The sequence below is a fragment of the Hippichthys cyanospilos genome, chromosome 6 (assembly GCF_059441005.1).
Source record: "Hippichthys cyanospilos isolate Australia breed blue-spotted pipefish chromosome 6, RoL_Hcya_1.0, whole genome shotgun sequence".
Lineage (NCBI taxonomy): Eukaryota > Metazoa > Chordata > Actinopteri > Syngnathiformes > Syngnathidae > Hippichthys > Hippichthys cyanospilos.
The window spans coordinates 16226249-16242727 of record NC_142374.1 but is presented as its reverse complement, the minus strand read 5'-3'; the positions used below and the strand labels follow the sequence as shown (position 1 = coordinate 16242727).

At 38.1% G+C, this 16479-nt stretch overlaps 1 protein-coding gene across 2 annotated transcripts in view; it reads left to right on the top strand.

Moving 5' to 3' along the window:
- eps8l2 (EPS8 signaling adaptor L2) overlaps positions 1–16479 on the top strand; it is a 25403-nt gene extending 8924 nt beyond the window's left edge. For both annotated transcript variants that reach the window (XM_088418117.1, XM_088418116.1), the window contains 18 exons: positions 2617–2681; positions 4745–4906; positions 5029–5178; positions 5665–5744; positions 5821–5927; positions 6698–6768; positions 6887–7013; positions 8476–8564; positions 8669–8743; positions 10129–10277; positions 10403–10589; positions 10666–10700; positions 10779–10884; positions 12509–12628; positions 13813–13888; positions 13956–14127; positions 14219–14351; positions 15778–16479. In XM_088418117.1, coding sequence (XP_088274243.1) covers positions 2617–2681; positions 4745–4906; positions 5029–5178; positions 5665–5744; positions 5821–5927; positions 6698–6768; positions 6887–7013; positions 8476–8564; positions 8669–8743; positions 10129–10277; positions 10403–10589; positions 10666–10700; positions 10779–10884; positions 12509–12628; positions 13813–13888; positions 13956–14127; positions 14219–14351; positions 15778–15855 — 1982 coding nt within the window. In that variant the 3' untranslated portion in view covers positions 15856–16479. The remainder of the gene's footprint in view (positions 1–2616; positions 2682–4744; positions 4907–5028; positions 5179–5664; positions 5745–5820; positions 5928–6697; positions 6769–6886; positions 7014–8475; positions 8565–8668; positions 8744–10128; positions 10278–10402; positions 10590–10665; positions 10701–10778; positions 10885–12508; positions 12629–13812; positions 13889–13955; positions 14128–14218; positions 14352–15777) is intronic.

The following is a 16479-nucleotide window of genomic DNA, read 5'->3' as shown; positions in this document are numbered from 1 at the left end:
TTTTCCTGAAACAATTAATGCATTTGATAATTATTTTTAAAGGATTTTTGCTTGTTTGTTTGTTTGTTTGCTTTATTCAAAGTCTCAAGTACCCTCTGAAGTTCCTTCAAGTACCCCCAGCGGTACTAGTACCCCCATTTGAGAACCGCTGGGTTATATTAAAACATCCACGAGCCATTTCATACCAATAGTGTATTATAGTGTACTTCCTGGTAATAAATTTCCAAGTATTTGTGAGCACTGCCCTAAACTAACATCCAAATGTTGCCAGGCAGTAACAAGGCAGTTGTTGCCGCATCATCTAAGCTGATTTATTTGGCAGTTTTACTATTTCATGCGGACGTAAAATCAAATCATAATCATGCGACAGTTTATTTACATGCTTGTAACGTCAGCCGTGTCAAATTGATCTTGACCCGAAATCACTTTGACAGTCTGCCCTCTGGCCACCGCTCTTTATCTCTGGTCATTGACTCTGGCTTCTCGGTCCAACCGCCTGCTAAATGGCTCTCGTTGCGGCCTTGTGAATCGGTTGCCACAATCGCCATTAATAAGACATGGCAGCCAGCTCGACTTTCAGACAGACACCCGATGCCTTTCTTTCACCTGCGTTGAGCCAAGCAGGAAGAAATGAGCCAAGAGGGATTGGCAGCGAGGCAAACGCTGGCGTCATTTGCACATAATAGCATGGGCACAAGCTACGGCTTTTCAAAATAACACTTGAGTCACACAATTCCCAACAAGGTGCACCGGAATGAAAGGACATTTGACAGACGAGTTAATGTTCACACTCCGTTCTTTTGTGTTACATTCAACATAGTACAATTTGTCCAATGCAAAGAGCATTTAATGTTGTGTGCGGCATCCAAAGTGTTTACTCTGCTGGGTGCGAGGAGAAGACATCTGGCAATGTGAGCCTAATAGCAACATGCTCTCATTTAATAACTGTGTAATGGTTACCTGTAAGCCATATACCTAGTAAATAGGTCAGTGGCACACTTACAGTATGTGCCAGTGCAATAATAATAGAGTATCCCATCATGCGTATTGCAAAGCCCCTCCTCTATGGCTGTAGACATATCAGACTCGACACAACTAAAGTGGCGATGACATTCAGTTGATTAAGCAGGAACATTTCTTAGTTTGGGCCCCGAAAATAAAAAGTATGTCAAAGATTCTTCCTTGGAAATTGGTGATGATTTCCTCGGCCCCTGGTGGTTTCCGCCGAAACACTCAACATGGTGCAGACCGTTCTGACAGACTGAAAACTTTTTCTTTTTAAGATCAGATTTTTCTGCTCAAGATTAAGAGGATTAATACACATGATAGCTTAAACTATGGCGCTGTTAGTAGACTTTGGTGAAGTTGGTGTTTTTCGCTAGCATCATTAGCACACATGCGGTGATAAAAATGCGGAAGTTTACATAGTGTTTGTCAGAGAAAACTCAAAAAGAAGACTAGGACAAGCCTAGCTGCGAAGCAGCAAAAGAATAACTCAGACCAGCCAAGATTGTCTTTTCCTCACCGGCAAAGGGAAAAAGCTTGGCGTACATTCTCATGCGTTGCCAACAGCATTTAGGTCGCTCAAGCGTCCCCGCCTGCTTTTTATTCATTCAGCGAAGCATTGCACATCACAAGACATAACAAAAAGAGTCAGCCGGGCGCCACCAACAGCTGGGCCAAGGTCCCGGCTCACACTTTCCTGCGTCGACAGCTCTATCTAAGGGCTGGAGCGAGATGAACTAGGACTGCATAGGTGGATAGCAATGCACGCTACTCTAGACAAGAAATAAGCACATAATGATAACAGCCTAATACAGGGGTGTCCAAAGTCGGTCCTCGAGGGCCGCTGACCTACATGTTTTCCAGGTTTCTTCTCCTGACACACCTGGTTCAAATGATCAGCTCATCAGCAAGCTCAGCAGAAGCCTGAAAACTAGTCCGATCATTTGAAGCAGGTGTGACAGGAAAAGAGACCCGGAAAACATGCAGGACAGCGGCCCCCGAGGACCGACTTTGGACGCCCCTGACCTAATATATGATTCCCTTCACAGTGTTGTTGTTGGGCAGCGATCATCTGTGATCTTTGAGCTTGAGGTTTTGTGCTTTTATGGCACATTTACTTGCGCGTCATCCTTGCCAAGATAATATAAAATGAGAGAACACTTGAAGTCGCACGGACTCTTTGATAGCGCTATTAATATTTAACCTCTAAGATATTCATTTTGCCACTCCTTCGGGTGTTAGCCTTTAGGAAAAAAATACAAACATTTAAGTTTATTTGTTCGTTTATTTGCTGCACAATCTAGCTGTTAAAGAATCTTACCAGTTAGGATTACACATACATATATATTTGTTGCTTTTGTCATTTCCAAACATCCAAATACAGTATACCCTATAACACTAAAAAAATAAAAAGACAAGTATACAGTACATAGAGTAGGTGTTCTTCCTTATTGCCTCTGTTTAGTGTGGTTAGTTCACTCGTGTGCGTCTTTGGTCTATTCACTCCTACTCGAATTGGTGCAACATGTGGGATCCAGGCAAGTGTTGTTGTTACTGCTATTTTTTTCACTAAGTTTGAGACGTTTTTAATTTTTTCTTTTTCTTTTTCAGAGCAAAGGAAAAAGTATTCCAACTCTAATTATATTATGCAGGAGACATCACAGTATCATGTCGAGGTAAGGCTGTGTTTTGCCAGGGTTCAACTCAAATTGTAATACTGTATTTATTTCAACAATTTAAAAATGAGGTGATATCAGATCGTATGAATCATAAATGTCACTGATGAGTAAGGGGATAAAAGTCTTGTTTGTTAAGTTTCTCTACTTTGAACAGGATGATTTGAGATATCAATGCATATTTATTTTTCATTATGTTGTGATTACTGTATATAAATATTCAAACAATTGTAAATTAGTCATGTAAATATTCACTATATTTGATTATATTTGATTATATTTGATTTATTTCAATGAAAGTAAGCTGATAAAAATGTAAATATAAAAATATATAATATGTAAAAATGTATATATATATATATATATATATATATATATATATATATATATATATATATATATATGTATATGTATGTATGTATATATATATATATATATATATATATATATATATATATATATATATATATATATATATATATATGTATATGTATGTATGTATATATATATATATATATATATAATATCACCCATCATGTACTCGATTCTGTAAGACAGCCTCCTCATAATCATCCTACACAATAGAATACATTTTGGAAAAATTGGACACTCAGTTTGATATCTGTGATATTTCTGCCATTTTTACATGCACAAAGCAGACCCTTGGTACTCTGCCGCAATTTATGTATATCAGCTAGATATTCAAATGTACATGTACATGTATTTTAAATGAAACCTTGAGTAAACAATTATGTAAAAATGGGAACAGAAAAGATAAATGATGAAGCAGACTAATACATGCATGTATGGCTACCCCTCAATAAGAAAATGTGTTATCCTGGCCAACCCACAGAAACATTTCCGGCTACGCCCTTGAGTCATTTTATAATGATGCGGAAAAGATTTCTTCAAATATCATTGTAGAAGATAATCAGCTGCTTATCAGCTACTTCATATCAGATATGGAAATTGTTCTAATTGGAATCACTATACTGTCTTGTGTTATGTTGGAGCAATATTTTTTTGGCCTACTTCACTCACAACTTACAGCATACTTTGCATTTTAGTGATTAAGGTTAAGAAAATATGTTTTAATAGTAGAAAAATATAAAGATGTTTTTTTTTTTTAATTCATTTATAGCCCAGCAGCATCTCTAAGTTGTTTTGTGCATGTATTTAGGTCAAATAACACAATTTTGAATGATTGCAAGATAAATTCTTATAATGACACCTCGATGAATGTTGTTCATTGTACCATTGTTTGTAAAATTTTCTTTTAAGATGAGGTTGAGCATCCAAACCACTACCTCTGTTTGAATTAGCTTATTTTCGGAGAAGGAACATTATTATGGAACTTTAACATAACCTACTCTATGAAAAACACTGAAATGTTACCTTGTAAAACATATACATATAACAATTCATTGTGCAATTTTAAACAGGATCAACAAAAGCAATTTGAGTCCGTAAAATATAAACGGCATGCTATGGATTATTTTAAAACTGGATGTTTTTCATTTGACACAAGTGCTTTTCATATGGACTTTTGTATTTCACAAAGGATGCAACTAATGAATATTGATTCATTAATCTGTTAATTATTTTTGATGAATTTAAAAATATGTTTTGATTTTCATCCTTTAATTAAAAAATAGGACATTTTTAAATTTAGAGCGGAGAAATGCACTAGTTTTTTATTATTTGTTCACTATTTTGTTTTAATGTCACAAAATTGGGTAAACTAGTGATCATAGCTTTTCAAAGTAAAAGTGAACATTTAGAACAAATATTTCATAACTTTCAAAGAAGACTAAAGAAATGCAGAAAGATTTACAGTTGACAGCCTCAAATTCTGAGGATTTGGACAATTTTAAAATATTTTCTACCCTTTATATATAGAAATTAAAAAAGACCTTCAATTTTTGTGTGGTTCAAAAATAATTAAATCGCAAAAAGAAAATTGGAAATTAGAAAATGAGTCTTCCTCCATCTCTAGATGTACAGGAAAGTGCTTAAAGTACTTAAAGTAATGCAGGGCTTATCTTTTCTGCTCGCTTGGCTAGCATTTGTCCACCTTCATCATGGACAAGACCGAGTCCATCGCCACTGTGGACGACGCTATCAAGAAACTTGTTCTTCTCGATTCCAAAGACAAAATTTGGACTCAGGAAATGCTCCTGCAAGTCACCGATAAGGCAGTCAGGCTGCTGGACTGTGACACCAAGGTACTACTGCTGCCCTGGGGCATTGTTGCATGGTTACGTAAAGTGCAATTAAAAAGGTCATTGCATGTCCACCGACTGGATAATACTACATGATAGGACAAACCTGTCGTCTTTGGCTGCAGGAGGAGCTGGAGAACTTCCCCCTCCCCACAATCCACCTGTCACAGGCCGTCCTGAATCAGACCCGTTACCCGTCCGTGCTGCTGATCGTGTGTCAGGACAATGAGCAGCACCGGCCAGACGTCCACTTCTTCCACTGCGACGAGGTGGAGGTGGGTCACTTTGCTTCCTTTATTGTCACTGCACAACTGGTCCATTTACCGTAAGAATCCACGTCATTCATAAATCCAAGAGACCAACGCTGTGGTTTGAGGTTACATTTCAGAGCGGTTAATGGCTTGGCGCTTTTGTGGAAGGAATTTCAAGTATCTTTCGACATTGCAGTACAGTGAACATCTATACAAGAATTCTTCTTAGGGGATATTAGCGGAAACAGCTTTTGATATTCAAGCAAAGCAAATGACAAGTTAATTAAAACTCATTCCGTGCCAGTGACCAGTATAGACGTCAAAGATCCATTCTTACAGGAATCCAGTGACAGGTATTGAAGACAAAGATCCATTTTAACTGGGCTAAACAGAGTTAATCATTTTGAGTGTGTAAATATTATCGTTTGAAAGGCAAAGATTTTTATATGATTTAAAATGAAACTTCTGGGTTTTTTTTGTACCTCATGTTTGACTGATTGTCTCACACAGGCTGAATTGATTCATGCAGATATAGACAGCGCCCTTGGAGACAACAAATATGGAAAGAAATCGAGGCCTCAGACACTAAAGTAAGAGATGCGCATGCACCCAGCTCTGAATCCGAGAACGTTTCACAAACTTCCTGATGTCCTCTCCCTGTTGTAGAATTAATCAGGAAAAAATGAAGCACCGACGAGAGACCATCCTTCCCCAGGCACCCCCCAAGGCCACGGCTGTTGCAAAGGGTCGGGTTGCTGCCCCAATTCCACACGGTGAGAGGAAACAACAATATCACATCTGACATTGGCCAAAACCCTGATTGGGAATGAATTCTTCTATTTTAAATAGCCAATTTATTATGTATGACTCTGTGGTAGGGCGGTTGTTTCCCAAATGAAAGATCTAGGGTTCGTGACCATGTAGAAGTGTCCTAAATGGACAATGTGTAAATGGTTTTTACTGTAAAGTGCTTTGAGTACCTAAGGTAGAAGCGTGCTTTAGAAGTCAAAGTCCGTTATCATTATTCTTAATCCATTGGATTACTTTTCAAAAACATATCAATATGTCTTTTCAAAGTCCAGACAATTTATGGCCTGGTATTTATTTATGTAGAATTTTTAAAAAATGTTTTTTTTCCACATGTTAAGAATAAAAAGGGATCTCAAAATGGCAGATATTGAATTAGTTAATACTTAAATGACACGACTGACACAGTTGCTGTTCCTACTGATCACTTCTTAACAAGACAGGTTAGCTCAATTGTGCTATTTTAGCAAAAGAATGCCGCTGTGGTTTTGATGTTACGGTATTTTATAAACCAAATAGTCTGCTGTTTAAATTGAATGAAAAAAATGTTGATAATTTAGAAATGTAAAGTTAAATTCCAGGCCTTCATAGATTAATTCAATTTTCTCCATCATCTACGCAGATTAAAAATGTATTTAATATTAAAATACACCTAAGAAAATATTGTTATTTTAATAAAACAATTTATGATTTTGCGTAATTCCTGATACAGTATATGTGTGTTCTTTGGGTGCAGACAGACGATCATCTGGTCACAGTGACCCCGAGTCACATGAAAAGTTGGCTCAGCGCATTGAGAAGGACGTGGTGAGTATGAATGAGAATTAATTCTTCTATTTTAAATAGCCAATTGAGCAGTGCCGATGCACCGAATATTTTTTCTGTTGTCATTATGGAACACCGGCGTCCATCTTTTTCTATTTAGCAAATCCTCAACTGTGCCCTGGACGATATTGAGATTTTTGTGGCGCGGGTGCAAAAGGCAGCCGAGGCCTTTTCTCAACTCAACCAGCGCAACAAGAGTAAGAAGAATAAGAAGAAAGGACCAGCAGGTCTGTCTCCCTTTCTTCTTCTGTGGTGGCCACTGTGGCGTGACAATATGTTGAATATTGCTCACCCTGCCATGTTTGTATCTCTTTGTGTTCTCCAGTGACATGCGTGGTGGTAAACACCAATATCCAATTTGCTAACAAGTCATTTAAACACTCATTGTTAATTTCACTGGTATTATTATTCATAATTACTAACTTCTCATGATTTCATTTGGCTCTGTAATATTTTGAGGAGGATAAAAAAAAAATAGTCCTGCCCTGTGTTAAGGCGCAAAGTACGTAATAATAATGCCGTATTGCCTTGAGTGATTTTTTTTTGTGCCCTTTTCATTTCTGCATGTTTGGTCAGTGAAGTTGCATTTTTAAAACATATCAAACACTAATTGTACAAAGATGACAGTGCTCTTGCTGACTATACATACAGATGTCTTTTATTCTCTTTTCTGAGTTTCTCAACTCTGGATCTCTTTGATTGTCTTGTAAAATAAGGTAAATAGGATTACAGTATTAAAGGGGCCGAGGACTAAACTCATCATAGTTTAAAGTCACACATGTATATCGGGCTCCAGGCTGAGAAACCCATTTTAGGACTACTGGGACTCAAATTACTCAAATTCGGTTGAAATCGCTAACCCACACCCTAAACAGTTGGGTTGAAAATAACCCAATTATGGGTTAAAGTAGCTTGGGAATTTGAGCAGATTGGGTTACTTTTGCTCAAGGCTGGGTTCATTATTATGCCCCAGCAGATTGGGCTAACAGACTGGGTGAAATAATCAACCTTTTGGACCCAGCAGTCTAAAAACATTTGAGTGTAATTATAACCCAATTAAGGGTAAAAAAAAAAAAAAAAAAATCCATTCCAATATTTAGGTCAATTTGAACCAACCCTCTGCTGTTTTGCACTGTACAACCGAAAAATTTATTTGTTTTATTTTTATTTTTTTATTAAACACCCACAGAAGGTGGTTTATTTTGTATAAACTAAACCACAAAGTTGGGTCAAATTAATCAAAATATTGGGTCAGTCCTTTATTGACCCAAATGTGGTTTACTTTTGACCCAACTGTTTTTAGCGTGGTACTGAACTAATGCTGGGTTGTTTATACCCTGTACCTTGGGTTATTTCACCAGTACATTAGCTCAATCTGTTGGGATGAAATAACTCACCCAACCTTAGGTAAAAAAAATAACCCTTTTTGCTTAAATTCCATTGCTCTCAACCCAGCATTTTTTCATGTGTAGCACATTCTTCCTTGGACTTGTGTTGTCACGCTGAACTATGCTCAAGCTATTTATTTACTATGGCTCATGCATTTTCTCACAGACGCTAACAGTGTTTAGATTTATGCGGTGCCCTTTAACAAGTAGCTCAAACCCTGGAAAGAGACTGAAGGTGTTTCTAAGACTGTCAATTCGAGTGTGTGTGTTGATGTGTGTGGTCTTGTGTGGTCATTCGCAGAGGGCATGCTGACCCTGCGAGCCAAGCCCCCCTCTGAGGAAGAGTTCATCGATAGCTTGCAGAAACTGAAGCTGGCCTTCAACCTCTTGGTGAGATATCTCAGATCACCGAACCACTTTTTTTTTTTGGGGGGGGGGGGGGGGGGGGGGTGCCCACAGTCTCCTCACTGGCTCTTTCTTTGCACTCCCTACAGGCCAAATTGAAGAAGCACATTCAAAATCCAAGCGCGTCAGAGTTGGTTCATTTCCTCTTCGGCCCTTTGGAGCTGGTAAGCGCTACAAATGAAGTGCATGTGAGGTCATTTATAAAAGTATATTCTAGTTTAACTGCAGGTTTAAATGCAGGTTTACTGCCCATAGAGCCACGTATTGCGTTATTGCTTTCTCAAGATATAGCCACTCCTTCAAGGCTGGGTTAAAAAAAAAAAAAAAATCACGCTGGTGGATTGACTTTGTGTTGATATGGTGCATTTACGTCCGGACACACCACATCTGCTTGATTAGATTCAGATAAAGCGGCAGTTTGAACTTTAAATGCCCTCTAATCAACATGGTTTAGCTGTTTTTTGTTCATCATAAAATTCGGTCATACACTGTGACAGCTGGTTGTTTTTCAAAATTGTGACCGCTTAGAGGCTAAAACCTTCTTTAAAAAATAAAACAACCCTCCTGTGAAACCCTAACCCTATTTTAAAACCTTACTTTGAAACCCCAAGCCTAGATTTAAACTCAATTATGAAACTCAATCCCTGTGTTGAAAACCAAACCTTAAAGTCACATCCTACTTTGAATTCCTAAATTAGTTCAAAACCCGACTCTATCATAATTTTAATGGCCCAATTCAAAATACTTACTCCCAAATTAATACCTTACTTCGAAACCCTAACCCTTTAATGAACCATACTTTAAAACTGTGAACCTAGTTCAAAACTACTTTGCAGGGTCTAACTTAAGTTTAATACCCTACTTTATAATACTTAATTTAGTTTAAACCACGTCTCTGAAATCCTAACCCAGATTGAAACCCTACTTGAAAACAATGATCTAAGTTGTACTTTATAAAACTGATGAAGCCCTTCTTTAAAACCCTGTAGTTAAAAAAAAGCTTTCTTTGAAATCAAACCATACTTTGAAAGACTTACCCGACTAAAAAAAATACTACTTTATAACCCTAGCCCTAAATTGAAACCCTACTTTAAAAAACCCCAACATCCTATAGTTCAAAATCCTTTGAAACCCTAGTCCTAAATTGAAACCCTAAACCTAATTCAAAACCCTACTTTGAAACCCTGACGTAGTTTTAATATGCTACTTATAGACCTAACCGTAATTTAAAAACCTACTTTGAAACTCTCAAAAAACCCTAACCCTAGATTGAAACCCTACAGCTAGTTCAAACCCCTACTTTGAAACCCTAACCTAAGTTTAACATCATACAGTAATTTGAAACCTCAACCCTAGGTTAAAATCCTACCTTGAAACCATAACCCTAGTTTGAAACCCTAAAAATCGTCACAGCTTGGTGGGTGAACCCTCTTTTGAAACCTTGCTTTGTAACCACAGTTTTACACCCAACTTTCCGAACTTAAACCTAGAAACTTAAACCCTGGACAGTTGTCAAATATAAAAGCCAACTAAAGCTATGTGTGTGCAGGTGCTACAGAGTTGTGGCAGTCCTGAGCTGGTCCGTTCCATTATCTCGCCCCACCTCTCCAAAGATGCAGTGGACTTCCTGCGGGGTCACCTCACCCCCAAAGAAACCACCATATTTGAGCTTCTTGGAGAGGGTTGGACCAAACCCAGGTTTGTGGCCAATAGTAATAATAATAATAATAATAATAATAATAATAATAATAATAATAATATGCAAACCCTGCATCTTTTCAAGAATCAAATTGAAAATAGTGATTCTGTTGTTCTGCGTTTAGAGCGGAGTGGCCGAGGGATCAATGCGCCCCACCTTACTATCCCAAGTTCCGTAACGGCTGGGAGCCTCCGGCGGAGCTCTTTAGGACGGCCCCGTGGGAAACGGAAGGTCCCAGTGGGCCTCTGGGCTCCCCTGTTTCTTTGGGTTCCCCCATTAGCCCTGATTACAGGAAACACTCAGCTGATGATGTAAGACTTATCGTACCATATAACTGAAAAGAAATCCAAGGCCTAACAAATTAACTGTCTGTGTGTTTCTTCGCAGTTCTATGGAACACATTCCTCAAACTCATCCAATGGGTATAAAAGATCCTTCTTTTGTAGCATCTTTTAAATCAGCCAAGGTTAAAAAAAAAATGGACATATTTGTCTCAACAGGTCCTACAATGGGATGCCCCACGCACGCAAATATGCCAAAATCCGCTACGACTTTGTAGCGCGGAATGCCAACGAGCTGTCAGTCTTGAGAGACGAAATTCTTGAGGTGAAAACATTTTCAGAATTTATTTATAATCAGACCCTTAACCAATACTGCACCCCCCGTAAGATTGCATATGGTATACCACCATTTAACGGATGTGTGACATTTTGTATTTCTTATGCTCCATGTAATAATCAACAACTTCAACAACCAATATTTAGATTATCAATGAACCCCCCCCCCCCCTTCAAGACAGCTGCCTACCATCTCGAGGCAGTAGTTGGAGACTTTTTCAGTATTATAATTGTTGTGAAAATACTAATTTACATTTAAATGTATCCAAGTTTTTTCTCTTAACGAAAAAGAAACCTCACATAAATAATAACGACTACTGTATTAATAAACCTGTGTTATTCTCAATTCTCTATACAGTGGGCCCCCGGGTTGCGAACTTAATCCGTTCAGCGGCTACGCTCGTATCTCGAATTGCTCGTATAGCGGGCAATCCAAACCCATGTTAATTCGTGAATGCGTGCAACGCGTGCCGAATCCTTAGGTAAAAATGACACACTGTATACATATATTAAAATTGGGTGACATAATCTGCTGTACACTTGCATTTTATAATAAATACAATGGATAAATAGCTTATACCTTAGAAACGACGAGACATGAGCTGGGTGTAAGCAGAGAGGGGCAGAGTCCAATGCTCAAAGTTAACACGGTGATAGATATGCTATTGGTCTTACAGTGTTACAGTAACTCTTTCAGTCAGGGTGCAAATCACGCAGATACTAAAACATCATCCTCTTATTTCTTTCTTTACCGCTGCTAGTAATTTTAGAAGCTATGTCTAACAGATAAAGTTTGCAAAGTCTTCACAACATTCCGTTTTTCACTAATTTTCTCTCCTTCCTTCCATCCTGTCCCATCAAGCTAGATAAAGGCGTTTGGCCAATAGCATATCGGCATTTCTGTGATTGACGTGTGACGCCGGCCAATAGCATCTCCGTGAGTGAGACCGGGTGACCTTAATCGACCAATAGCATATTCGCATCTCCGTGACTGACTGATAATTATTCGCACTTTTTTTTTAAACGGTTGGAATGTATTGACAATTAATTAAAAAAAACACACACATTTAAACCAATGACAATTCTTTGTCCTGCAATCGGCACATTTAATTTCATGTCAGCTGTTTTTCCCTTTAGCTGTACAAACACTACACTTAAATGGTAATATATTTAGACACCGTGAGTGAGACAGTCAGTGTGACGTTATAAGACCAATAGCGTTCACGTTACTGCCACAAGTATCTACTGATGATTGATGATGTCTCTACTGTTGATTTTATTGACGCAATTAAACGAGAACATTTCTACATACTCAATGGCCGGCATGTCGAATTGCTCGTAAGGCGAGAGGTTTGTTCGTAAGCGGAGGACAAAAATCTCCCTGATTCACGCTCGTAAGGCGAATTGTTCGTAAATCAGGGTGCTCGTAAGCCGGGGGCCGACTGTACTTAATTTTCTGGCGCCCTCTAGAGGCGAAGACGCATTTTGCATTTGCTTACATTTACAAGCGCTGCTTTAATGAGCAAGCTAGCCGTACACTTCATTTTAGAATATGCAGTAAGCATGTACAATGAAGAGCCTGAGAACTTCAACTTATTCTTGGTGTGTCTCAGGTGCTTGAGGACGACAAGCAGTGGTGGAAACTAAGGAATCGTAGCGGCCAAGCAGGTTACGTCCCTTATAACATCTTAGATGTTGTCAAGATAGAAGAGCCTGACACCTTTTACAGCCAGGTAAGCTGCAGCACTCTGTTTACCTTCATAGAATATTGAATTTTACTCTCAGAATTTTGACTTGAAGGAGTCAGAGTATAGCCAGAATTCTCAAAGTCAAAATTATTTAGCGTATACTCACAATTCTCGCTTTCAAGTGAGAATTCTGACTTTGTTCTCGTTCTCTCTTCTCATTTAAAAGATGAATAAAATGATCGGATCTCTGAGAATAAAGTCATGGTTCTGATGTAAGTGTGTATTCTGAGAATAAAATCATGATTCTGACTTTGTTTTTGGAATTTTAAAGAATCTGCGAATAACTGCAAATCCCACTTAAAAATATTCACTTTTCAAGTCAGAATTCTGAATTCATTTTCAGGATTTTTACTTTAAAGATAAATATAATAAAATTCCCAGATTTCTCAATTTAGTCAGAAATACTGACTTTATTCTCAGCGTTTGCACTTTAAAGTCTGAATTCTCCTTTTAAAGGGAAATAAAATAGAATTCTGAGAATAAATTCTGAATTTTGACAGAATTTAGGTTTCAATTTTGAGCTGACTTTAAAGTCAGTGGGAATTCTGAGAGTAAAGTCAAATTTTGTTTTTTTCCCTTTGTTTGATTTTTCGTCAACATACGTAATTTGGATGATTACGGCATGCACTACATCTGACAAAAACCTTGCCTTCACTATTTTAGGGAATTTGATTACATTAAAGAATCAAACTGATTTGTAATATGGAAATTAGGTAGGAACTGTTTTTTTTTTTTTTTTTTTTTTTTTTAAGGGGTGAAATTTTAAACATAACTGTGTGTCTTCTATATAGCCATTAACATTTTGCCTCTCATTTGAGCGGTTCTAGGTTTGGATTTCATCTTAGTTCTATAATGCTTGCATGATTTTTCTGCAGGTATTTCACCTTTCCAAAATGTTCATTCGTTTAAACGTGAGTGGGTATGTTTGTTTTGTCCATACATGTGATTAACTTTCAACCAGTCGCAGGTGTACCCCATTTCTTGCCCACTCGGCTAAGACTGGCTAATGAGGATAAGTCCAATACAAAATTCATGGATGGATGGTCACATGTTAAAATTAACTGATGCATTTTGTTGGTCTCTAGTGCTAGTGTACCTAATGAGTTGTCCTGTGACAAATTATCTGAAAGTTTCACGTGAATTTTCTGTGTTTGTGTGTGTGCGTGTAGCAAGGCTATGGCGCATCCTCCCCTGGTTCCCTCAGCCCTGGAGACAGCTTCAGCAAAGGTCGACACAAGGACAAAAGTAAGCAAACCTTTTTTTTTGTTTGTTTAATTTAGAATCTATCTACATTGACAAGCGTGTGTTTCAGTGATGGACGAGGTCAACAACGAGCTACTGATGATGATCACCGCTAACAAAAGCCAGCCACCCGCCAGGAAGTTCCGCGTTGAGCGACCGGCCGCCACTCAGGTGCCGCTCACGTACAACTCCAGCCCGGAGCAAGTCAGATCTTGGCTCTCCTCCAAGGGCTTTTCCAAGCAGTGAGTGGCACGCAAAAACATTTGCAGTACCTTCTCAACTCCAAATAAATCTCGGATGTAAATGACTTTTCTTTTTCACCTCCACATACAGGACGGTGGATTGTTTGGGCATCCTGACTGGAGCTCAATTATTTTCTCTGAACAAACAAGAGCTGAAGGCCGTGTGCGGAGATGAAGGCTCTCGCGTCTCGTCGCAAATTACCGTGCAGAAGACACAAATAGAGGTTAGTCAAGGCTCCACCGGCAAAACGGGTTAAAACAAAATGACCATTAACAGACGTTTAAAAAATATATATACCGGTATATAAACACGGTGTACTAAGGTTTTTTTTTTAAATTTATTATTATTTTTTTTTAATCAAGGGGGTAAAAAGTTTACATGGTCTCCAGGGCTCCATTGGCCACCTATACAATTGGCCAACAAATTTTCACATTTTTACATGCATGCAGTATTCTTAGACTCCTTGATACATGTCAGTTACGTATATCAACTACCATTTATATAATAAATATTAACATTTATATAATAAAATCAAAATAATTATTTAATGACAACCTGACTGTGAATGGCACTCTGGCCACCCCATATGTATAAGACATTTTTGGCAAACAAAACAAACCTGAGATGTTTTTTTGTTGTTGTTTTTGCCATGTATGATAAAGTGTTTCATATTATTAAAGGTGTTAATATCGAGACGTTTTTTGTTAGAGTAAGGCTGTTTTTTTTCACCCACCCCAAAAAAACACATTGTTTGTGGCAAAAAAAAATAAATCATTTGTGAAAAACAAATGATTTTTTTTTTTTTTGCCCCTGCGACCATGTATACCCCCCCCCCAAAAAAAAAAAAACTTGCCATCTAGAAAACAGAAAAAGACCATAAGGAGACCCCCCCCCAAGCAAAAGACCATTGGTGTTTTTTTGTAACCACCTCCCCCAAAAATCTAACCACGTGTATTAATGTTTTTTTCCCCATAGACTTTATAGCAGTGCTTTTCAATGTTACCAATTCCTCCCGAAAGAGAAAGCTTTTAGTACATCAAAGTGCCTACAACTAAAAAAGAAAAAAAAATATGAAAACAAAGCCTTTTCCCTGGGGTCATCCACCCCAGGGCGGCCAGTCCCACTATTTAAGAAGCACTGCCATATAGTAAAACATTTTTTTTACACACCCAATAAAACCCTAAATATAGTAAGCCAACAGGAAAAAGACAATTACAAATTGTAAATGTAATAGAATTGCAGGGCATGTCCAAATGTATTTTTAGTACTGTACACCCCATGGGCTGCAAACTGACCCCGGGCCATAGTTTGGACACATCTGGTGGATAGTAAGATGTTTAAAAAAAACAAGCATGTATAATAAGCCATTTAAAAATAAAAAAAAGGACCACGGATTTGTTCCAAAGCTTATAAGGGGTTTAATTTCTAGGGCGCTTCAGTTGAAGCCAAAGTATTAATGGCATTTGCCATATACAGGATTTTAATGTTAGCATTGCACTGCATTGCATTGCATCTGTCTTTGCCCTAAAATGGAACTGATGCAGCTTCCTCCCGAATCAAACCGTGAACTTAACCAAGTTACTTAACAAACTGATTGTTGGGCAACCATAACAACCGCTTGACCTAACTGTGATGTATTGTCCTGGCAGAAAACTTGCGGCAACAGCGAGCTTCAGGAAGTCATGAAACGCAGACAGGAGCGAATCGACTCGGGGAGTACAGACTGAAGCTGCGCACCCCAACTCCCAAATTTCACTGTTGATGCTTGTTGCAGGCCCCGAGGCCGAGCATATCCACACGTATACATTTTAATTGTATATTTATTTTCTCCCATTTTGTAAATGCCCATTTTAATTTGTGTGTCCGTCTAAAGCTTTGTTTGGATCAGCAAACGTGAGGATGTGCAGTTTTGCGTGTGGGTGCGGCATGGATGTAATGAAGCATACATACATGCCCATGAAGGCTTATGGCGCATGTTGATGTTCAATGGTAATATCAATATTTTAGCAGTTTAGTCAGAGATTGTTGCAAAATTTGTGCCAGGAAGTTTGAACTCATGCTGTAATGTATAGCCAATGATTTGCGTATTTCTGTTTACAGTAGGAAGCTAGAGGAGGAGATGCAAATAGCATCACCCTACAGGGGAAGTTTCGACATTTTACTCACCATAACTCTGCATGGATTCTGTAAATTGTAGTCATTTTTTTTTCTGCAGAAATGTATTTTCAACATGACAACTTTGATAAGATTGAATGTTGATTGACGCGAAATCAAAGGATCTGTAAATATGAGGGAAAACAAGTACAAAACAAGCTGATTAAAAGTTGATGTTTGCTATCAGACAATCTTGA